Source organism: Anoplopoma fimbria, chromosome 22, assembly GCF_027596085.1.
Source record: "Anoplopoma fimbria isolate UVic2021 breed Golden Eagle Sablefish chromosome 22, Afim_UVic_2022, whole genome shotgun sequence".
Classification (NCBI taxonomy): Eukaryota; Metazoa; Chordata; class Actinopteri; order Perciformes; family Anoplopomatidae; genus Anoplopoma; species Anoplopoma fimbria.
The window spans coordinates 8174345-8199241 of NC_072470.1; the positions used below are offsets into that span (position 1 = coordinate 8174345).

The 24897-nt window shown below is 39.5% G+C and overlaps 1 protein-coding gene across 1 annotated transcript in view; it reads left to right on the forward strand.

The window, feature by feature from the left end:
* The first annotated feature begins 3831 nt into the window (after positions 1-3831).
* LOC129111961 (ATP-binding cassette sub-family C member 4-like) overlaps positions 3832-24897 on the forward strand; it is a 24894-nt gene continuing 3828 nt past the window's right edge. The window contains exons 1-25 of the mRNA XM_054624125.1: positions 3832-4188; positions 5031-5141; positions 9537-9657; positions 10010-10234; positions 10350-10439; positions 11606-11769; positions 12215-12340; positions 12718-12967; positions 13419-13574; positions 14956-15045; positions 15163-15354; positions 17717-17811; positions 18608-18694; positions 19308-19404; positions 20764-20952; positions 21562-21699; positions 21872-21909; positions 21997-22100; positions 22196-22342; positions 23210-23289; positions 23780-23930; positions 24059-24178; positions 24276-24386; positions 24498-24598; positions 24799-24897. The exon at positions 24799-24897 is cut by the window's right edge and continues 93 nt beyond it. Of these exons, the coding sequence (XP_054480100.1) occupies positions 4115-4188; positions 5031-5141; positions 9537-9657; positions 10010-10234; positions 10350-10439; positions 11606-11769; positions 12215-12340; positions 12718-12967; positions 13419-13574; positions 14956-15045; positions 15163-15354; positions 17717-17811; positions 18608-18694; positions 19308-19404; positions 20764-20952; positions 21562-21699; positions 21872-21909; positions 21997-22100; positions 22196-22342; positions 23210-23289; positions 23780-23930; positions 24059-24178; positions 24276-24386; positions 24498-24598; positions 24799-24897 (3156 nt within the window). The 5' untranslated portion in view covers positions 3832-4114. The remainder of the gene's footprint in view (positions 4189-5030; positions 5142-9536; positions 9658-10009; positions 10235-10349; positions 10440-11605; positions 11770-12214; positions 12341-12717; positions 12968-13418; positions 13575-14955; positions 15046-15162; positions 15355-17716; positions 17812-18607; positions 18695-19307; positions 19405-20763; positions 20953-21561; positions 21700-21871; positions 21910-21996; positions 22101-22195; positions 22343-23209; positions 23290-23779; positions 23931-24058; positions 24179-24275; positions 24387-24497; positions 24599-24798) is intronic.

Below are 24897 nucleotides of genomic sequence, written 5' to 3' on the forward strand. Positions count from 1 at the left end.
TTAAAAGCAAGAATACAACGCTATTTTAAAAATGCTCCATAAAACTATATACTATGCTAAATAACACCTTTAAATTAGCCTATGCTATCAGTGTCTATGTAATATATAACTGGTAGAAAACAGATAATGTGTTTTGTTTGTAACATCTGAATCTGAAAGTAACTAGGACTGTTCAATGAATGTTGGGGAGTGAAAAGTCCAATCTTTAACTCTGAAATGCAATGAGGTCTAAAAGTAAAGTAGCATGAAACGTTAATGCTTAAGTGAATTATCTCAAAGTGATATGTACTTTAAGAAGGTACTTTACTATTTCCCCCCTCCCCACCACTACCAACATTTCTTACAGTTTAAGTATGTGTTATCTGTGAATTTAATCTACTTTTTATTTTATCTCTGTTTGTTTTCATATTCTGTTCTGTGCTGGTGCTCTTCATTGTCTTAACAGCACACATGATTATGTTGAAATGTTACAGTAGCAGGATGACGTGATTTAATTCTGTGAGAGAAACAAACCAGAGAAGCCAATGTAAAAAAAAAAATAGAAATATATTCCCTGTGGGCTGGTTTACTGTATGATATGACAACATTTAGTGGCTTCCTCTCTGTCCTGGTGCTGTGTCAGCTCACTCAGGGTCTGCCGAGCTCGCAGCAAGCTTTAAATGGTGATACAAAGAGTGATAAGACTGTGAGTCAGCGGAAAAAATAGTCATGGAAATGCAGTCATAAAAATGTATCACGTTGAAATGTGAGACTATAATCAGTCCTCTGAGCAGAATGAGGCATCGAGCCAGAATCTAATTAATTAAAATCCTAATCTGGTACTGAAAAACTTTTAACAGTGTTTTGGGTCACCTTTTATTGCAGAGCTTTTTCAAACAAAGATTAAATCTTAATCTCTGTTAGTAGAGAAAGAGGGATTGTTTCCGGGGCACATAATTACCCAAGACAGACCCTGTTGCAATTTTTCTGACCCTGATCCTAGGACAGTATCTGGGGTCATAAAACGGGCAAGGGCTTTATGACAGGTACAGTGATCCCACAGTCAGTGTTCCAGGAACAAACTAAACCCAGGTGTTTTAAAGGCTGCAATTGACAGTGAGAAGGTGCTGAGAACATTGTTACGTAAATCTCTAGATATTTGATGCCGTGGTGCGTTTCCATGGCCGCTGTTGCTGGGCAATCTCAGTGGGGACCCTAATCCTATAAATCTACTAATGAAAGGGAGGCAGCTGGAACATGTTGTTATCTGTGTTAACTTGTTGATGACATCCATTTAAGACCACAAATTTGATAAGAAGGTGATCTTCACCTTTCCATTTAGTTTTTTCTCATTACCCGCTAACTAGCGAACACGTTCAATTGCATCACATGGTGTTAAAGCAGGACTATGTAAATTTAATTTGTTGTTCACTGTACAAGGCTATGGCTTCTAGACATCTCTTGTCACCTCTGTCTTTTATTTGTTTTTATGCTGTGGTAAAAGTTAAATCTGCCGTCATGTTGTATCTTTCGACATTTCCCTACTGTTTTGCGTATACGCTCCTGATAAAGACAGTTGTATGGACTACCGTTTACACACAGCGCTACTTACAACAGTTTAGTTCTTTTGATATGAAACATCTCGTGAACCGTAATTAAAATGAAACAACGTAAGCTCTTCTTCCTTTGTGCTCATCCAAGGGGAGAAAATTAGGCCTATCACACGACTGGCATAGCATGGGAAAGGAGCGTTGATCCCCTGCAGATGATGAATGTTATTGGGCTGAGTTCAGCTGCTTGTAATAATCTCCTGCTGGCTTTTCTCCTTCAGCCCTTTTCCCAGCCGGTGCAAGCTAAACATCAACAGGATAACACGCGAGGTGTGGGGGCCAGTGCCGCTCCGAGTCTGTTATCTTAAGATTGTTAGTGTCAGGATAATAGTTTACCCTGGTTGCATGTGACTGGATTTCCTGAAAGTTTCATTGAACATTGAAATAGGAAGAAGTAGGGTAAAGGGAGTGTATTGCTGGGAGGAGATAAGGGGTGTTTTATGTAGTCTCACAACTCTCTCCCAGGTGTTTTATTTCAGTGCAGGAAACACCTACAAGCATGTCAAAGGGCATCTGTCATCCATAGCCGGCTCTTTATTTATAGGATATCCGTGTGTGCACAAAGCTTTGGTCTGTGTGGATTCAAACAGGAAGAACAGTTAGCAAGCAAACAAAAAACTTGAAGGGAAATGTTATGCTCTTATTTCCTTTACTATGAAATAATACTGATTGGAAATGACTCCAATTGTGAATAATCCATGGTCAAAAGTCACAGAGTTTATTACTTACTACCAAAGAGGCAAGCTTTATTTCCAACAGTGATGCATGTTTATGTCCTTGCCATGAGATAAAGTCCGTCAGTCTGGAATTTTTTAAAACTGTATATTTGTGTGTGTGTGTGTGTGTGTGTGTGTGTGTGTGTGTGTGTGTGTGTGTGTGTGTGTGTGTGTGTGTGTGTGTGTGAGACTTTGCAGAGTCATCCTGATAAGGTTGACACAGCCCACACACTCTAAAGGAAGTTTACTTCCACCTTTGAACTGTTTTAAATACTGTACTCTCTTAAATTTTAACCATGACAGTAAAAAAGTAAAAAACAGTAAAGAATCCACAGTAACTGAAATATTATATATACAGACAGAAACTATTTTAACTATTGTATTGCACAGTGTATTAGTGTATATTAGCTATTAAATATGAAGTAGATCTCTAGAAATTGTTTATTTTCTATATTTCCACCAGGCTTCCACATGTTTTTGTAATGGGGCAGTCACAGATTAGCCCCGTCAGCTAATACTTTTTTCCCCCAAAACACTTTCTCTTTTTAGCACACCTTTTGAAATAAAACATAAAGAATAGCCCTTTGTAACATGATTCTGATAATTCATATAGAAAAGTATCTGATAGTGCCCTTATATCAATTTTTTAACTCCTGTAAACACATGTTCTCCCAGAACTTTAGGAATTAAGATAAAATAAAATAATCCTTTATTAGTCCCGCAGCGGGGAAATTTACAGGATTACAGCAGCATAGAGGATAGTGCAAACAAGAGACATAGTAAAAAAAAAAAAAAAAAATAAGTATTATAAATAAGAAATGAGCAATAAAAAAACAGTAAAGAATCCACAGTAACTGAAATATTATATATACAGACAGAAGCTATTATAACTATTGTATTACACAGTGTATTAGTGTCTATTAGATATTAAATATGAAGTAGATCTCTAGAAATTGTTTATTTTCTATATTTCCACCAGGCTTCCACATGTTTTTTGTAATCTCTGACCGTTCTTTATAAAATATAAAGAATAGCCCTTTGTAACATGATTCTGATAATTCATATAGAAAAGTATGTATCGGACAGTGCCCTTATATACATTTTTTAAACTCCTGTAAACACATGTAAATGTATAACATGTATAAAAAAAACAGTAAAGAATCCACAGTAACTGAAATATTATATATACAGACAGAAACTATTATAACTATTGTATTGCACAGTGTATTAGTGTCTATTAGATCTCTAGAAATTGTTTATTTTCTCTATTTCCAGCAGGCTTCCACATGTTTTTGTAATCTGTGACCGTTCTGTCAGCTAATACTTTTTCCCCCAAAACACTTTATTTTTTAGCACACCTTTTGAAATAAAACAAAGAATAGCCCCTTTGTAACATGCATTAAGATAAAATAAAAATAATCCTTTATTAGTCCCGCAGCGGGGAAATTTACAGGATTACAGCAGCATAGAGGATAGTGCAAACAAGAGACATAGTAACAAAAGAAAACCAAGGTTAAATATGCCTCAAATTACTTTCTTATGAAAACCCAGCACTCAGCCAATCGCGTGGACGCAGGGGGGAGGAGTCAGATTATTTCAGCCAATCCAGAAGCTCCAGGGGCGTGGTCAATTCAAGATATGTTTTTTGTTTTTTTTCTGCATGTCTTCTGGTTGCGTTTACCTCGTGGCCGGCGACTGTAGGAGCACGTAACACACCTCGACAGAGATGTGACACGAGAGCGAACCAAAGTTGCAAGACGGAGCCCGAGGAGAAAGGGGAGAAAGTTGTAAGAAAAGAGGGGAACCACCATGGAGAAAGTCAGTAAAGATACCAAGACGAACCCGGAAGCGACGGCGAGCCTTTTTTCAAAGATCTTTTTCTGGTGAGTCCTGCTGTACCCCGGATGTTGAACACTGGAACACCTCCCTTTAAAAAAAAAAAAAAAAAAAACACGTGCCTCCAGGCGTACACGTGTGTTTGTCATTATACTGATATGTGTCATGCACACCAGAAGTGTTGATTTAAAATTAGAATTTGTTTTTAAGGGTCAGACTTACCTGTGTGTTCACCTGTTGGTGGGTTTCTGCCCAACTAGTGGGTTTGGGTTGCTCAAGCTTTTAAGAAAAATTGGGAAAAAATGTGTTGCTCACATCATATTATTTTTCACTCTTCATATTTACTTGAAGTGATGTAATTTAATCAAATGCATCTAACAAGTGTTCATTCATGCCTGCAAAGAGCATTTTATGGTTTTTAAACTTTTAAAACACTTTAAAATACAATGAAATCTCAAGGTGCTGTACAGGGTAAAAATAATCAAATATAATAAAAATAAATTAATTAATAAATTAATTTAATCCTAATAAAATCTAATTATATCTAGTAAAACTGAACAACAAGAAATGTAATCTAAACTACACAAAGCCAAGACCTTAGGGGAAGGCAGAGAGGAACAGGTGAGTTTTAAGATTTGATTTAAAAGCAGTGAAGGAGTCTGAGGCCCTGATCTTCTCCGGGAGCTTATTCCAAAGGCGTGGCCCCAGCGAAGAGAAGGCACGATGTCCCATGGTTGCCAGCTTTGTCCGGGGAACCGCAAGGATGTTGGAGTTGCCTGGTGTAGAAATTGATCATCTGAAGAAAAATCATGAATGTGATGCACTGTGCTCATCTCTGTCCTAATCCAAATTCTCCCCATACTGACTCTTCTGGTTGTTTCTCCCCCAGTTGGCTCAATCCTCTGTTTCGCATCGGATACAAACGCAAGCTGGAAGAAGATGACATGTATGAAGTGCTCGCCGAGGACCGGTCAGAGAGACTTGGACAGGACCTGCAGAGGTAAGAGAGGTCTTCGAAAGTCGTCTCCAGCCATGCGATTGTTTACTGTAGGACACTGTCACAAGTTGTGTTTGCAAGTTTCACATCACAGGTATATAACAAAACCCCAACTTGAGATGGCTCAAGGTACATTTTCACTTGCCTTTAAGTTGCCCCAAATTATGGTAACAGTTTTAAAACTCTGGAAATGGAATTCCAGGTGTCTTAAATTAAAGGTACCACCACTTTAGTTTTGAGTGCCAACATTCAAAATACATTTTTAATTCCTTGAGTCTTAAAATATCAAACTGATAGTTTTTTTATATCAACAGGTATGATATTATCCGTTAAATTGCAGGTGTAGATCTGAAAGCGTCCTCTCAAATCCACAGCTGTTTAAAGAGACAGTCCCGCCAATGGAATCTTATCGTTACGTGATTCACGAAGATTTCAGATAGTTCCAGGAAGTGCTTGGCGGTCAATTTGAATGCGCTCGAGTGACAGAACTCAGTTTACGTGGAATTTGTTGTCAATAAATTCATCGATTTTCAATATTTATATGGCACACACAGACATGTATGTAGTTACTTTACTATGTTTTTTGTAAGTGTAATTCTCACCGTCACTGTGGGTCACGGTTAAATCGGTGATATCCTTTCAATAACCCTATAACATCCAACATATACTGCTCCCATTATAGATGATATTTTTACTGTTTTTAATGCACCATTTAAAAAAATGTGGCCTTCATATCATCTGTCACTGTCAATATTTATCCTATACGCTGTTTATACAGTAGATAGACATGCTACTGTACATAATCATCATGTGTAAATATTTTAGGTTAACGTTATCTTGGTTAAAGCTTGTTTTAATATTGTTTATTGCTCTGAATTTCTATTATTCATGTTCTTCATACATGGTAGCCAAAAGCAAATCGCATCCTAATATTTGTTTTTACACTCGTAGCTCTGTCGGTGGCTGAAGTCCCTGTTGCACTGGAGAGCTTTTATGCTTTTTGTTCCTTGTGGATTTCACAATAGCAGAATAAAATAAGCATTAATTAGAAGAGGAAAGTCCTCCGTTTTCACACAAACCGTAACTTCAAACGTCCTCTCCGTAGAAATGCAGAATTAGTCTGCACAACAGCAAGTTACACAAGACAACAAGTTACACAAAGCCTGTAATCTGTTATCCATGTTGAATTAACCTGGTAGTCGATGGGTAACCAAGGCTGTTTGTTTTTTCTGGAAAGGGTCATGTGATAAGGGCATCACAAATCAGGGAAGGGCACGTTGTGACTGCTTACTGCTCAAGTAGCAAATAGGGCTACCTACTTCATTGTTTCCAAACGTATGCGGTTTGTTCTGTCTACACTAGGAGGTAAACCCGACGCTTTCAAACGTAACTAAGTAGTGTGGACAGTTATTTTAATCATTCATGTAATATTTATGACGTGTAAGAGAATACACCTTGAAGTTTCAGTTCACTGCTCATTTTTGCTGCTTATGTCAGACCAGACACTTTCATTTCCTAAAACCAAACTGAGAAACCCATTGTGCATCACGTTTGCAAATCGTGGCGTTGCGTGTTTTGATAAATCGAAACTGAATTGCATATGTCTGTAATCATCATTAGGTATATGTGACGAGATGCATTATGGCCAGTTGGAACAGGAAAAACACATTTTTTAAGATTCAAGTCCCTTTCAGACTAAACCTGGTGAAAAGGTAACCAGATCAAGTATTATTTCAAGCAGAGGATAGTCCTTCGCTTTATATTTCTTTCTGATAAATGTGAAGCAGGAAATATTTCCCTCATTTGTAGATCTTGTTCATCATACACATACTCAGTCTCTTCTATCAGGCTTTTGGAAACTTATAGATGCCTTACGGAATTCTCTTGTAAATTTACAGTTAGCAACACTGAATGTTTACATTCAGCAGAAATATGTAGTTTTTTTTATTCTTTGTCTCTCCAATCATCTCATGAACTCTCAGATTTTTAGTGGGATTGCCATAGTGGCAATTTAGAAAAAAAAAACGTGGTATGGCTGACGGTAATCTTATTGCACTTTATTTTATTTTATGATACAAATATTGCGATTGTGATTCAGTATGTGATTATTTAAGAAGTTCTTGATCTTCGAGTATTAATCAAGTAGCTAAGGAAGGAGCCATCTCTCCTCCTTCTCGGCCCTCTTCAGAGTTGCAAATTTTCAGTACCGTCCGGGCCCTCGTGAGAAAATTGCGCTGATAAAGGCTAAGGGAAGCGAAAGTGAGCGTTGTCAATTACCATGGAAACGGGAGTTTAGTTTGGGTGGGGTTTTGAGGATGCGGACCAAAATCCAGATTCCTCTCGAGATTAGCCATGACAACTTCGGTCTGGGCTGTTATTTGATAACTGCTAGAAAATAAAAAAAGTTATACGGGGCATCAAGGCTTGCATGATGTGGAGCATTGGGCAGCGCGTGTGCACGTGAAGCCCACGTTGGCACCTTCAATTTTTATTTGCGATTTGAAAAATTGCGCTCCATTGCGATGCCGATCCGAATTCGATTAATCATTCAGCCCTAGTAGGTGTTTGCAATAACGGCCATAGTCGACCCTAAGGCAGACATGTCCAACATAATCAGGAGGCCGCCGTACACAGTTCACGTCGTAATGGTTAACTTCAGCGATGACAGATAACATTTAGAATAGGTTAGTGATTCAATGTATAAACTTAACTCTGTTTCGTAAAGCCTCGTGTCTTTACAACACGTGCACCAGGCTCACAGGAACAAACAGTTCGGTCCAGCTTCTAAACACAACGCCCACACCAGAAACATTCCACTCTTCCTCCAGACATAAACCCCGGTAAACTCAGAGACGGCCAAAGATCCGCTGGTTCTGTTGACTTTAGGTAAAAGTAATCCTTTTGGTCTGTTATTTAGTCTTGAAATGTGGACTTCACGGGCCCCAGTTTTTGAATTTTACACTCCGCTGATGATTACCTGGTTGTTTCATGGTCTTTATTCTAGCAAGGGTGTTCAGTAGTAATCTAACATCTCATTGTCAGCCGTTTAATTGACGGTGAAATCGGAATTTATCTGGAAACGAATGGGCATGTAATCCCGGCCTCGAGGCCCTCCAGCTCTGTTAGTCACGTGTCTTTATCTGTTGGTCTGAATTCATTCAGTGTTAAAGTGTTGAGACAAGATTGTTTTGATCTGTATAACTGTGGGTGTGTGTGTGTCTTATCTTATATCTTGTTCCTCTGTCATATAGCTGTTGATGTTAAACTGCATAAACACACAGTTGTAGTAGTTTAATTTGACTCAGTCCCACATACACTCTTGCTGCACCCAGTACTAGGGTTGTAACGGCTCATAAAATGACCGGTTCAGTTCAATACGGTACAGTGGTGCCACGGTTCGCTTTGTTTTCAATACAGAAAACGCCGGAAAAATGTGTCCACTCATATGGACCCTACTCTCATAGGGTCTCGTATGGACTGGACATGACCGGTCGCCGTGGTGATAGCTTTAGTTTAGCGTAAACGTGCCTCTCTGGAGTAGAATGTTTTTCTTCCGTGGTGGGAGTGTCCGACAGCATGTTGCCTGTTACGCCGTGTGGGTTGCCTGTTTTAGCGTAGTGGCTCCATCGAGAAAATTATATTGAACACAATTTTAAGCTCTATTTATTTTCCAAATACAATAGTTTAATTCCCACAAATTGTTCTGTTTGTCATGCGTACCAAACCGAAAGCCGCGTACTGAGCGGTTCAATACAAAAACGTGTATTGTTACTCCCCTACCAAATCCCAAATGTGCATTAATCCGCTGCTGAAAATAGTCCCAACAGATGCCCTTTACTCCAGCTTCGAGTACAGTTCTAAAAAAAACTACAGTGTGCGGCTGTTTCAGGATATTATTGTTGTTTATTATTTTTATATTACAAAGCACTGAGAGCTGCACTCACTTTTCATGGAATTAATAACTCGGTCTTATCCTTTTTAATGGACTGAACTGTTTGACCTTTTGCCATCTGCATTTGCGTTACAGGCAGCTTTTACCATCACTGTCTGAAAATTGTTGAAGAATAGTTAATGCTGGTTGTGAAAATATATTTTTTTGTGTTACCTTACATTAAAGTGTTTTTATAGAAATAAGAAATTAAGTTTCTTCTTTATTTATGTTTTAGTTTGACTACCACAGGAGTCCTTAGCAACTAAGACTAACAACGAAGTATCAAGGCAGGTTGGAACTTGCCTTTGACCACTTCGATTGCTTAATTTACACTACCCAACCTTATTATTATTATTATTATTATTATTATTATTATTATTATTATTATTATTATTATTATTAAGTGAAAGGGGGGTCTTATTTGATCATGCTGAAGTGCTTAATAACATGGCGTGTTTATACGACAGGTACTGGGATAATGAGGTCCAGAAGGCTACCAAAGAGCTGCGCACGCCAAGTCTCTCCAAGTGCATCATTCAATGCTACTGGAAACCGTATGCAGTGCTGGGATTCTTTACTCTCGTTGAAGTAAGTGTTCTAAACTTTGGGAATGAGGTGTATTGATACAAATCTTTGTAGGAAAGCTGGCAAAATCCAGCTTACCAAGCATTAAATATTAGACCAGATATAAAACTATGTGTTAATATGTTCAGCAGTAATTCTATTGGTTTGCCAGAAGCATATTTAACCTATAACTAATGTACCAAATATTTAAATGTCTTGATTAAAAACAGAAGTTTTCGTCTCTGCGCTGTTCAACAGATTTTAATCGGAACATGCTGTGTGTTGCTAGTTGTTAATTTCAAGCCCTTGTAAATATCATCATCCCGTGTAACCTTGTAATAACTGTCATGATTCTTCACCTCCCAACGCATATCAGGAGGTCATAAAAGTGATCCAGCCCGTCGTCTTGGGGAAGATGATCACGTACTTTGAGAATTACGACCCGAAGAACATGACGGCGCTCTACGAGACTCTCGGCTACGCAGCCGCCTTGTCGTTGTGCACCATCGGCCTGGCCTTGCTCCACCACCTCTACTTCTACCACGTCCAGAGGACGGGCATGAAGATCAGAGTGGCCATGTGTCACATGATCTACAACAAGGTCAGTGAACTGATATTCATTGAACGCTGCTCAAATCAAATCTGATTATATGCAGATCTGTACAAACAGTGTTTGTGATCCTAAACTGATGATGGTTCCTGTGTTTTTATTCTAGGCTCTGTGTCTCAGCAGTTCAGCCATGGGAAAGACCACCACGGGCCAGATCGTCAACCTCCTTTCCAACGACGTCAACAAGTTTGATGATGTATGTGAAATTTAAGGCTTTTAGGGGAGAAAAGTAGAAGGGTTGCTATTTTTGTCGCAAGGTCAATTTTAGATCTCAGCCCTCCAACATTGCCATGAGCATTTGAAGATTAAAGGTGTTTTTACTTTTCCTGGGAACCAAACGAGTCTGCGAGCTCATGCTTTATTTCCTCTGGCAGCTTCATGAGAAAGTTCCCCGTCAGCTGCAGCCATCTTTTTTTGAAAATCACTCCTCTGAACGGTCATATCGATCAATTAAATTTGTCAGCCCCAATGCCGATTTCGAGTAGGTGTGCACAATGACACAACTCAAAATCACAAAAAAGAAGAAAATATAACTTTCTGAGATGCCCCGGTCACGTTTTTTTGCTGCCAATACAGATGGTCAACCAGCCATATCAGACAATACAGATATTTTTGTTGTTTTATTATAACCACTGGTAGGCAAGGCTTCACACAATTCCTACAAAAAACTACTACACCACTGATCTCGGGACACATTTAGCAAAAACGAGTAAAAGGCTTTGCCTTTCTTATAATATACTTGCTGTATTTTAGTAAAACATCAGCTGACTCAACAGCATCTTTCATCCTTGCATCCTTCACTTTCTCTGTGGCCCATAATCAAGTCATTTTTCTAAAAAAGTGAGTCTACATTGACTGATGTGTGAGTGAACTCAAGGGAAGGCATGTTTGACCTCATTTTGTAAGTCGCCACTTATGAAACATTTGAGTTCTGGATACAATTAAAGCTGCAAGAAAAGGTGGTTTGGTGGGTGTGACATGTGGTTAGAGTCTCACGGCAGCACGGCCTGACTCTGTTCAATCTAAACACACATCTGTCTCTACGTGAGGCTCCGAGGCTTTGTGGCATCAAACCCACTCCGTCTGGTTGGAGTGTTGTGATTGGTTACAATCAGTGAGTCAGAGGCCGCTGTTATAACTCCACTTTCTTGAGGGCATTAAGTTTCTTGGCATTGGTGTCTTCATTAAACCGTGTCACGCTCTCATGCTGGTTTGGGCTTTTCAAAGTAACCCCTCCTGTAGTTGAGCACACATGCTTCTTCAAAACAAACCTGGTGATCTCTGAAGTTGTTCCCTCCTGTTCTTGCATGTTTGTTTTTTCTTTTTCTCCTCATTTACAGTGAGTTTTTTCTTTTATAACAGGTGACCATCTTCCTGCACTACCTGTGGGTGGGGCCCCTCCAGGCGGCGGCGGTCGTGGGCCTGCTGTGGGTGGAGATCGGCCCGTCGTGCTTGGCGGGCATGGTGGTCCTCATGATCCTGATGCCAACGCAGACCTTGTTTGGAAGGCTCTTCTCCAAGTTCAGGTACACACACACACACACGTGTGACAGAAGTCTCTACTAAAACAACCTGGAAACTCACAGGAACTTCAATTTAAAAGTAATAAAGGGAGAATCTTAAACTTTCCATTTTTAGAATTTCAGCTTTTTTGAACGTTTATGAATTTGGTGCTGCATGTACAGCCAGTACAAAACAATTGTCATGTAATAGATAAAATACAATAACATAAAAAGAACCTGGTAAGCCACTGTAGTCGCATTGGTCGAACCTGGTTTTAGTTTATTTAAATAGCTCTAAACAGAAGAAGCTGTTTGTTGTTATCGTAGTTTTGTTCATGTAAAAATTGTGCAGGAATCACAGGAGGCACAATTTCACACACACAAACTTATTTTGAAAGTTGACAAGACTGTTTATATTTTATTTTGGAATCATTTAATCAGACGTACGTTTTACTATATTCCAATACAGGAGCAAGACGGCTGTCCTCACTGACAGCAGAATCCGCATCATGAACGAGGTGGTGTCTGGAATGCGGATCATCAAGATGTACGCCTGGGAGAAACCATTCGCCGCTCTGGTCTGTGAGGTCAGAAGGTAAATACAACCACTGCATACACCTTTATGAATAAAAAAAGAAAGCATAATGTTTAGCTGTGACAAGATTACATGTATATTTTTATATATATGTATGTGTCACAAATGATATGTCTGAGCGGACATAAGCAGGGTTTTGCTCTGTGACAGTGAGTATGAACTGTTTTTTTCTTTGGCAGATATTTGGCAAACTCTTTCCTTCTCAGGGGATGAAGTCAAAATGTTTATTTGGTCAGGGAGGAAGGTCCAAAAATCCCCAACTGCCAACGGCTCTGATCTCTAATTTCCTCTCCACTCTCATCTTTATCTGATGTGGTCTAGATCAAGAGTTTAATTCAAAGATTAAAGCAAATCCTGAACTCTCTGTGCCCTCTCAGTAAGGAGATCTCCAAGGTCATGAAGAGCTCCTACCTGCGAGGCCTCAACATGGCCTCCTTCTTCTGCGCCAGCAAGATCATCCTCTTCGTCACCTTCACCCTCTACGTCCTCCTGGGGAACACCATCACAGCCAGCCGCGTCTTTGTGACGGTGTCGCTGTACAGCGCCGTGCGGCTCACCGTCACGCTCTTCTTCCCCAACGCCATCGAGAAGCTGTTCGAGACCCGAGTCAGCATCCGCAGGATTCAGGTACGAAGCATTCATATGTTTTCGTATTGGGATTTTAGAACAATGGGTTTTAACCTTAAAATGGATAAGCATCCATTTTAAGGTTAAAACCCATTACCTAAATGCATAAAACCCACCACCTAAAATGCATATTATGTTAAAGGCTCAGTTGACATGGTCTTTAAGGTCTTGCCTGGTCTATATGAAAGCCAAAATGTGGCTCAAGTTCTTTTGCTGATATCTCAGTTCAGGCTGCTAATCTCTCCCAGCACTGCTGCTCTCACATGGCTCTAATCTGAAGGTCCAGCTCTGTAGAGTCGTAATCTTCTCTTTTCTTAGAAAGATACAGTTAACGTGACATTTAATTTTAAACCAGCTAAACTGTCGTTTATGAAACATAACCTAATGATTTACCCGACCACTGCAGAGAGTTTGACACTAACTCTATCTTTTTTTTTTTTTTATGGTCAAGGAGTTCTTGACACTGGATGAGATCGTAAAAAACAAACCTGATTTGCCACAAGATGGGAAAAAAGACTCCACACAAGATGGGAAGAAAGACGCCTCACAAGATGTGAAGAAAGACGCCTCAATCGAGATCAAGGACCTCGTCTGCTACTGGGACAAGGTGAGATACCGTGGGTTCACTGGTGTACAAACTGGAAACGGCCTGAGCTAATACACTAGATAAAACAAATCCACAACTTTTCTCAGACCTAGCATGAGGTAGAACTTCCACAGACAAGTAGTATGATGGTAAATGACATATATATAGATATCAACATATAAAGTATGTATTTATAAATAAACTCTTGTCTTTTTGGTCATTGTTGTCATTGACCCTCTGAACCCCAAAACCTACCGGCGGGATGGAAAAGCGTGTTTTCTTTAAAGAATCACCAAGAATACACTGTTATTTATAGCCAATAGCTGTAAAAATCCTCATTATTGTCATTTCCAAGGGTCTTTGAACACATCATGTGAGAGAGCAACAAAATACTAATCTTAAGATTGGGATATTTCATCAAAAAGAAAATTGTTCTGTGTGATTTAAAATTTTGCCGGAAATTTACTCTAACCGGATTCTGTAAAAAACAAGGAAGCAATGATTGACTTATCTGAGAACAACAGTGGCCTGATACAACTCTGTAAAGGTTTGACTGAACTGCAGGCTGATGAGCAAAGTGCATTGAGGAGAGGACAGGAGAGGCTTTCAGTAGAGGTTGTAAAAATGTGAATAGCTCAATAATTATAGAAAGTAGTACCTCCATTTTTTCCAACATTGGTAACGCTTGTGGCAACTTGGAAACCAGTTGTGTGTATATATAGATTCCATTGTTTTCCAATTCTTGTAAAATAAGAAGATCAAAGAAATTCAACTTTTTTTTATTATTATTTATGGAGTTATAATTGTGTTATACTGCACAAAATACATTTTTGAGTTCTCTCTACTCTCTCTACTATGCCATGGTTGTGGTCTTTCCATAGAGGTGAAGCACTTTTATATTGCAATGAAAAACAAAGCTACAGAGTTTGAAAAATATAAAACTGTTTAGGGTTTAGAGGCTTAAATAAACCTGGCATAAAAATACCATTTTGGTCCAAATATTAAACGATCCTGATAACACTTAAAAGTAAAGCATTTAATACTTACAAGATGGATTTAAATTAAATAGTTGGTTTGGGGTTCACAGGGTTAATGATTTGAAAATGTTAACACAAGCCCAGCCCTACTGACTAACTCTAAAAGACTTGCAACCCCAGCAACAATACAGCTACAAACAATAAAACAGAGATCAAAACATCAGATATTATTTCCATTCAAAAAGAATGTTTATGTTTTGAACACGTAATTTCCGGTACTTTAATATAAAAACATTGTTCATATGCACGCCAATAGTCTACACCTCCAAAATATGATATCCGTTGGGGACAAGTGACTAATTGGTATCTTTGTATAAAAACCTGATTCATGTTGTGATGTTTAAATATGTTTTGAACCCCTGCAGAGTCTGGATGCTCCATCTCTGCAGAACATCTCTCTCACTCTGAACTCCAACCAGTTGCTGGCTGTGATTGGACCAGTGGGAGCTGGAAAGGTCAGATATCTACATACGTAATCATTTCAGAGTTGAAAAAGCGAATAAGAAAACATTAGGTAGTTTATGTACACTTTCCATGTCTTACCCTTTCTTTGTGCCATCCTGTCCATCCAGTCATCGCTGCTGAGCACCATCCTTGGAGAGCTGCCCAATGAAAAGGGGGTGCTGAAGGTCAAAGGTCAGCTGACCTACGCCGCCCAGCAGCCCTGGGTGTTCCCTGGAACCATCCGCAGTAACATCCTGTTTGGGAAAGAGCTCAACCCCCAGAAGTACGAGAGAGTCATCCGAGCCTGCGCTCTAAAGAGGGTGAGATTTCATTGAAGTATTATCTCAGATTACATAAATCTGCAGTACACCAAGTACTTGTTCAAATTAGATAAAGGATTGACTCATTACATGTTAAAAGGATATGGTGTTCGCTCAGAGAACAAGAGCCTGTGTCATAGAGCCAGTTCACTTTACCCTGAGTAACTTTTACATTTGATGTATCTGATTTCGCTAAACCTAAACGTCGTCATCCCGGATTACTGGTCTCACAAAGCTGTAAACCAACCATTCATTCTGTAATAACAACAGAGCAGCATATTTAATGTTCAATGAATATAGTGCAGCCATTAAAAGTATCGATTCTTCAATTTAAAGTTATAAACACTAAGTACAGCACTAAAATAAAACGGAAGAAGATAAATTCACCAAACACTTAAAGAAGTATGTTATAGATTATTGTGAATATACTGTATTTTTTCATCTACATTAGTAGCTAAAAGCAGGGCTCCAGACTTACTTTTTACATTGGTTCCACTGGTGCACCTACCTTTTTTTAATTTACATGTATGTGCACTAGCACATCATTTAAACCTGACGCGCCTGACTTCATAGATGGTAGCTACTACTGCAACGAACAGGGTTAGGATTTGTACTGTGGACATTGGTTGACGGTTACCTCTAACCCTAACCCTATTTTTCAAGACATAAAAACAATCAAGAGTTCCCTTCAAACCTGCTCCTTGCAGGTTTAGCCTCCAGCGTTAGTTACCATGGCAACTAAACTCAGCGTAAACCCAAGCTATCTTTGAAAGACTTTAAAGCCGGAGTTCGCCCCAAAGTTAACTGGCTAATAGGGTATGAGTTAAGCTGATGCAAAACTTTAACACATCTCTACTCTCAGGAAAAGGGATTTACTGAATAGATATGTATTCTATTGCAGACAAACAAAATGCAGTCTGATTTCAGTTGACTTCAATGGCCTGTATGAACAAGATGTTAATATGGCCACCCGACGTCTTATTCTTTAATAAATGATACCTAAAGATATTTTTTTTAACCTTAAGTTGCTTTTATATAAATGAATGCTTATGTTACAAAGGAATATGTAAGATTTAAAAAGTTTTCAGGGACTTTATGATAATACATAGATATTAAGCAAAATAAGACAAAAGCGGGGGCTATGACCCATAGATCCTTTAGCTGATATGAGCCGAGGCTATGAGTCTGGAAATGTGACATTTTTCCAGCTGGTTTGCTGGACTTAAGAGACCAGCTGCAAGCATTGCATTTCTAAAAGACAAAACTACCCCCCAATAGCTCTAAAAAACAAGCTGACTAGGTGCAGTTCATTCATTCCTCAACCACTGACATTAGTGACCCGTCAAAATGATTCTCAGGCAGCCTGGAGGCAAACTGTATGTCAATGGCAGTGTAATACACAAAAACAGGAAGGTGACAACTTTTCTCACGTTGCATTGAGGCTAACAGTTAGCGTGGTCCCAGCTGGTTAGATTTCTCAAGAGTTCATAGGCCCATAAGACCAGAGGTTGAACTATGATTCTACTTAACTGTCAGTATCTCTAACCTGGCCAGAGGAAAGGTTTCTGAAGCCGTTCCCAGTAAATGAGTGTGACCAGTTGTAACTGGGCATAATGAATCTAAATGATCCAAATAAAAGCTCATCTCTGAGGCAGGGCAAACACACTCATCGTCTTTGATCGGACCGTTTTTATGGTAGTATTGTCTGACACAAACACACACAACCTCATTGACATAATGCCCCTTACCCTGACCTTAACCATCACAACTAAATGCCTAGGACCAATTCTTACTTTGACCTAAACCTAAGTCTAACCTGAACCTTAAAACAAAGTGAGACCAAAAGTGAGGACCAGCCAAAATGTCCTCACAAAGATAGCTGTACAAGTCTACACACACATTGCCTCTAGATAGCATAAATCAAGTCCATCTTTTCATACGCAGTATATAATGAGCCTGGCGGTTTTAAAGTCAGAATAGCAATATGCTGACTCACTGGATATGTTAAGTAACTCTGTTATTGTCAGTTTGTGTAATAGTGGAATTTGAAACGATAAACTCTTCATTGCATTAGGGGATTAAATGAGAGTGAGGAAAAAGGTAGATTTGAACTGGATAAACCTGTTTTCTTGACCCTGAATAAGTTTATCAGCTGTGCAGTTGTGACAAATTGCAGGCTTTATGGCTTCTTTTTCTCTACATGTTCAGACTTGTGAGCATTGCATCAGGTGACACTTACTCTGGTTGACATGATACTTAGCACTTTGACCATACACCCTTTTCGAACAAGTAATACAACTTTGGTGTGATTTTGGTGTTTGTGGTTCCACATTAATGGTATTGTTCTGTTCTGTTTGTGCAGGACATGGAGCTGCTCCCAGACGGAGACCTGACTCTGATCGGGGACAGAGGAGCAACACTCAGCGGGGGACAGAAAGCCCGAGTCAACCTGGCGAGGTAAGAGGACAGTCCAAATGTATTATTATAACCTGATGGGTTTTTTCTCTATATGATGATTACATAAAGTGTCAGTCTTGGCAAAACTTTAACTTTTATGTATTTTTTTTAAATATGAAAATGACTGCCACTAAGGAGTTTTTAGAGTACACGAAGACCTTTAATTATCTCTTAAAGGAGGATTAATTTATTTAAAAGAAGACAGTACATAAAAGTGAATTAGGACATTGCGAAACAGAGTAGCTCAATCATTGGCACACGAAAAAGAAAAGTCTTAAACCTAAATTCAAATTCTGCTACATTTGGTTCTCATCTAAGATCCTCTGGCGGTTTCTTCCAGTTGCACACAGCTTAACAGCAGCATTAGCAATTAGCTACTTATTAATACACTCCTCGTAATACACAAGTTCCATAACCTCTGGGGAAAGTGTTTGTTGGTACAGTGTAATACTGTTGTCGATTCTGGCAGCCTTTTAAAGTTGATAAACAGTACAGATATTTGTGTTATTTATATTCCAGCATACGGATGGATATTTAAAATGAGTAAAAAAAAAAAATCACGGCCAAAATTCACAATAAATTCTGGGGAACATGCACGCACAACATGGAACCCGGTTAAAAAAAACCAACCTGTTATCAGTGTAACAAATTGTGTCTAAGATGGGACACATGGAGAGGGAGAAATATAATTCCTATTGTAACAAATAGTCGTCAGTAAAATGGAAAAGAACATCTGTTTCAAATGCAAAAAAAACATTCTTCATGCTGACAGTAACAACACGGTGTGTGTTTTCAGGGCTGTGTATCAGGACGCAGACATCTACCTCTTGGACGACCCTCTGAGCGCCGTGGATGCTGAGGTCGGGAGACACCTCTTTGAACAGTGAGTGATTGTTAAGAGTTACATCAGTCTCATACGCACGTATTATAACAGCAGGTTAAGGTCTCACACGCTGTTACGACACAGCACAGGGGGTTTATCTGACAGGAAGATACTGGGGCGGAAAGTCGCCGGCGTTAGATCTCAGCAGGAGAAAGTTCCCGTAATAAAAAAATGCATTATTCAATAAATAATGTGGCCTTTTTTACCTGGTTCTCTGCCCCATTTAGTGTACACTGAGTGAAAGATATCTTCATTGCTCCATTAGAAAAATAGTGTTGTAGGTTTTGGGCCAGCTTTTTGGGCGACAAAATGTATCTCAATTGATAGGAGAAAAAACATAAAAGGTTCAGTGTTTTGAAATGCTGGAACTAAAGCCCGTCTAGGAAGCGGTGCAGGTCTGCTTTTCTCAGGAAGACAGCTGGCCCCACTCTTCCTGTTAGACTTTTCCGCTCGGATAGCACTGACGTAACGGCTATAATAAGGACTGGGAACACGCATATACAGTGCATCTACTTGGGATTTGTTTCTCTATCTAATCATAAGACGTACAGTATAATATAGTAGAATTAGTGCTAAATCCTGACCCGTTCTTCACTGCATGTCCATGTATCAGGTGCATCTGTGGCCTGCTGAAGAACAAGCCTCGGATCCTGGTCACCCACCAGCTGCAGTACCTGCAGGCCGCCGACCAGATCGTGGTCCTCAAGGAGGTTGGTGTTTCTACGCAGTAAAATAATCCCTATGTACCCAGACTTTGTGTAATATTTACCCTCCAACACAAAGGTGTGACCTTTTATTCTTCACTAGGGACATTTCAGCCGTGTTAATGCAAACATTTGGTAAAGTTCAACCTCAGCTCCTATAATCAGTGTATAATAAAGTGTTTTAGCTAAAATACAGACACTCAGACCGTTGAGTTCAAACACGTCCCGATTGAAACCCATTAGATCCCAAGGCCCATTAAATCATGCAAATATCCTGACTGCTTGTCCTGTTTTATGTCTTCCTATGAAAGAAGCATGCCCTTAAGTAATGGCTGCTTCATATCCGATCCCACACCTCCTATCTTATCTTAACTTCAGGGATCCAACCTATAACTATAAATTTGATTCCTTAATCAGTACTTGTCCTGTCATGCCTGTTTCTATGTTTAGAATGTACACGCCACTGGCTTTATCTCTAAGGAGTTAAAGGAAATTAATGTGCTGGTGGAGGAGAGGAAACCTCCCTTTTTTTTTATTCATTATTATAATAGGACAGGGATTATGCCATCCTAACTTATAATTTTGTTAGTTATCAAGTTATGATCAGGACTGCTGATGATTAAAGAATTACCTCTGTGAAAGTGGAAAATAATATTGATATAGTATTTTTATAGCAGTTTCAGGAAGGGGCCCTTTTTGTTTTAATCTGGTACTGCACATAAAAAAAAAAATGCATCAAAATTAAAATGTTAACGATCATTGACCTATCCCAGACATTGTAACATAGGGTACAGAAAATAAGAAACATTTGTATTTTTCATTTAAAAAAATTAAACAGTTACATTATAAATAAAAGCGTTAAAAGAAAAACAAAGTTGTCAACGTGGGGAAAAAATAAAATAATGAATATATCATTGAACAACTTTTTTCAAGTTTAAGAGAAATACCGTATTCATTTTTCTCTATGGTACAGATGAAATCTGATCTGATGAGTCAAACACACAATAAGACTTTCTCCACAGAGTTATAATTTGTTCATCTGAGTGAATTTGGAGTTTAAACATTCTCCTCACCTTATTGACAGTTTAGACAAATCAGGACCAACTTGAGACTTTCAGCTACACTGTTGGTAATATTTGTAGTGGAGCAAAAGCAGACAGTGTGTTGCATCACAGTCTGTTGAGATCACTAGCAGGACTGCAGAATGTTAGTGTTTCAAGACGTCAGCATCAGCATCTTTGTTGGATGAAATTATTTAACCATAAACTTGGCAAAGTGTGTGTTTATGTGTTGGCAGGGGTGATGTAAACACAATGGCAGATGTGCAGAGTGTCCTAACTGTGTGTGTGTGTGTGTACGTCACAGGGTCACATGGTGGCAAAGGGGAGGTATATGGAGCTGCAGCGGTCCGGAGTAGATTTCACCTCCCTGCTGAAGAAGGAGGAGGAGGAGGAGCAGCCTCCTTCTCAAGACATCCTGGTCAGGACCAGAACTCTGTCCCAGAACTCACAGACCTCCTCCGTGCACTCGGTCAAAGACGGAGACCAGCTACCGGTTTGTACATCATTTGTTTATCTGACACACAAACCGCAGGTATCACAAGATCACCAACCTCACTGTGTTCTAAACTGAATGAACGTGTCGCCTTCATTTCTCCAGAGGAGGGCAGTGCTGATCAGTTTATAAATGCCTTCAATTTGCTGTTTCGTGAATATAATTATTGTGTGTGACACATTTGGGTGATGGCGTTGGAAATAAAGTGTTTGAAGAGTTTCCACAGAAATACCCAAGTTCAGTTGAACACAAATGGTTGTCCATTGAGCTTGAGTTACCGTACTGAGCCGGCTAACTTTAAGCTAAATTTATCTGGGTAACTCAAGCTCTAGAATTTCTGTTCCGCATTTTCGAGTAGACGACATTTAGTGTTTTGGAATGTTAACCTGGAATGTCAATGGCGTTGGATGTCAATGGAATGTCAATTAACCTGGAAGTTAATACAGTTCATTCTGTTTTGCCCTCTACCCAGCGGTGTTGTTAAATATGTCATCAATTTGTCATTTCTATTCAACATAATCTTAAATTAATAGCGTCAGTTGGTCCTACTAAAGTGTTTTTGTGGTTTCCAATGTGTGATCACAAGGTAATCCAGTGTTGTCCCCACAGGCAGAGACGGTGCAGACCATAGCAGAGGAGAGTCGTGCTCAGGGAAACATTGGAATCAGTCTGTACGTCAAGTACCTGAAAGCTGGAGCCAACGTGGTGGTTCTGCTAACTGTCATACTGGTCAACATTCTGGCTCAGGTATGTTAGATGCCCTCAGGCTGCAGGGAAAGTTCATTTTACTGTTATTTAGTGTTCTGCAGCTTAGTGAGGAAATGTGAAAAAGTAAGATGTAATCAGAAGAGTATAAAGATTTAGCATTCTTCTTGAGATTCAGAGAAACACTTATAGCCTGTTTTTTTTAATCTTCTAGGTATCCTACATCATGCAGGACTGGTGGCTGGCTCACTGGTAAATTTGAAAATAATCTACTGCACTTTAATCATCAGTATTGCTTTTATTCTTTTTGTGTAACCTTGTAACATCTTGACTCAACAGGGCCGACGAGCAAGAGAAGCTGACTGACAACAGCACCGGCATCCAAAACGGACTGAATGTCACCGCAGAGCTGGACACCAACTTATACCTGGGTGTTTATGGAGGTAGTCTGACAGCACATGTTGTACTGTGTGTACTGTACGTACTCTGTGCTATTTTAGAAATGTACAGGAGAACATTGTGCTGCATGTCTCTACAGGTTTGACTGCTACCACCATCGCTTTTGGCTTCATCAGGAACATTTTGCTGTTCCACGTGCTGGTGAGGTCTACACAGTCTCTGCACAACCGCATGTTCAACTCCATACTCGGAACACACGTGCGCTTCTTTGACGTCAACCCTATTGGTAAGTTCAAACATTACAGCTAGCTAATGAGCATATATTGGGGCATTAGTTGAAATAAGGCATATCCACTTAAAATATTAATCATTAACACTATTTTACAATTTATATTTTCCCTGGTGGTCTCTGAGTTGAGTCTATTGGAAAAGCCCCCATTTTGGAGAAACCGACAGGAGCACTAAAATCAGTTGAAGTGCATGCTATATATATAAAATATATTACAGCTCTTATCGATGCAAAACTGTCATTTCTCCTCGTAGAACTTTGGTTATGCCAAACTAACCAACAAATGCAGGAAGTAGGGATGGGTATTGTCAGGATTTTATCCATTCTACTACTCTAATTGATACTCCTTATCAGTTCGTATATTTGCGGTTGAAAACGAACAAAAATTCAGAACAGGATTGTAATTTATTTATAATTTAAATATAAGTAGACAGAGTCACTAAAGTCATTAATTACATTCCTGAGTGAAGTTTATAAAGAATGAAGAACTTCAGTTGGTATCAGTCTGTCCTGCTGGCTGCTTTGTCTCAGTGGTCTAAATATAGTGTAGTTTTTGTATCTAAAATATGTTTTCCTGCTGCCCAGGTCCACAGCAGTACATTGCTTTGCTCCTGTGCTGGTACTCCACTACTGTAGTAATACACTGACTATGGAGAAGAAGCTCTTACAACCCCACCTTAAAACATCTAAACTATCACTTTAACTCTGAATTCAAATGTAAGAGTTGTCAGAAACATTTCACCCTTTTGATAGCCTGGTTGCTACAAGAACATCAAAGACTTATTGGAATATCGCATCCACATGTTATAATGGCTCAAGTTAATATTTCATTATTATGATATTGTCTATATTCTCTCACCTCAGGAAGAATCTTAAACAGGTTCTCAAAGGACATTGGCCAGCTGGATTCTAACATGCCGTGGACTTTTGTGGACTTCATTCAGGTGAGGAGAAACTTCAGAGCCTCTTGGTTATTCAGTTTAACAGCACAAATGGTATGGAACTGTATGGTTGAGTTCAAGATCATTGTGTAAACGTTATTTAAAATGACATGGCTGCTGCCACTCACCAGTCAATAATTAGGACCAATTCCTGTGTTCTATGCTTTAGTCTCTGCAGAACTTTCCCCCTGATAAATGATGAAAGTGATGACAACATTTTATTATGTTTAATGGTTTAATACTCACAATGGTCATTAATTAATGCTTCAAAGACAATCATTTTTAAAAACTGTCACTGATGCAGCCTCTGAGACTCTCCTTGGTATCATACGTAACACTTAAGTGGCTGACATCTTTGATGCCAATGTAATGTGAGTCATTACCATCACTAGTTGTTACTTTAGCTCAGCTTGCAGGTACCTCAAACCCGTATTGTTATCCTACCTAAAAGTAATTTGTAAACATGTATTTTTTATGTTTCCCCTCTGAGCAGGTGTTCCTGCAGATTATCGGGACCATCTGTGTGGCAGTGTCCGTGATCCCCTGGATCCTCATCCCGGTTCTCCCCCTCTTCCTCGTCTTCCTCTACCTGCGTCGCTACTTCCTGCAGACCTCTAGAAACGTCAAACGCCTGGAGTCCACAAGTGAGTGCCCCATGATGTTTATGTTACTGAGTTGTAGTAGTGCTTTTCATTTATTTTTTGGACAGTCATGGATGTTAACTGAGGCATTAAACCGTGAGGCATTAATTCTAGTTTCATCATTCCTGCAGCTCGCAGTCCAGTGTTCTCCCACCTGTCATCGTCTCTTCAGGGCCTTTGGACGATCAGAGCCTTTGGAGCAGAGGAGAGGTTCCAGAAAGCCTTTGACGCCCATCAGGACCTGCACTCAGGTTCTCCTCAGTACTATTAGATTCACAGTTCTTCTTTAATATGAAGCTTTTGTGAGTTAGTCCAGTGACAATAATATATATTTCCTCTCCTGAACAGGGGCCTGGTTCCTGTTCCTGACCACCTCTCGCTGGTTCGCCGTCCGTCTTGACGGCATGTGCTCCATCTTTGTTACTGTCACCACCTTCGGTTGCCTGCTGCTCAGAGACCGTAAGGAAGACTCCTATTCTTTAACAGTAAACACTGACTTTGTACTGCTGTCCACCACAAAGTCAGAAATGTTCAAAAACGCCATGTTTTGTTAAAACCTTGTTCTGTTAGAGCTGGACGCCGGCTCCGTTGGTCTGGCTCTGACCTACTCGGTTACACTGATGGGAATGTTCCAGTGGGGGGTCAGGCAGAGCGCAGAGGTGGAGAACATGGTAAGACATTCCTGAGCTGATTTGGCCTTTGCTGTCCAAACATGTAATTGGTTCAGTCACATTTAATGCTGGTCGTTTACTGTCTTTTATATGTGGTTCATTTGAATAATTATTTATTATTTTGTTACACAAGACAAAAAGACACAATGAAATGAATGTGGCCGTGCAAATATGCAACTTGTAGTCCCCTGCGTCTTTAGATGACGTCAGTGGAGAGAGTGATGGAGTACACTGAACTGGAGAGTGAAGCACCCTGGGAAACCCAGAAGCGCCCTCCTCCCGATTGGCCAAACAAAGGC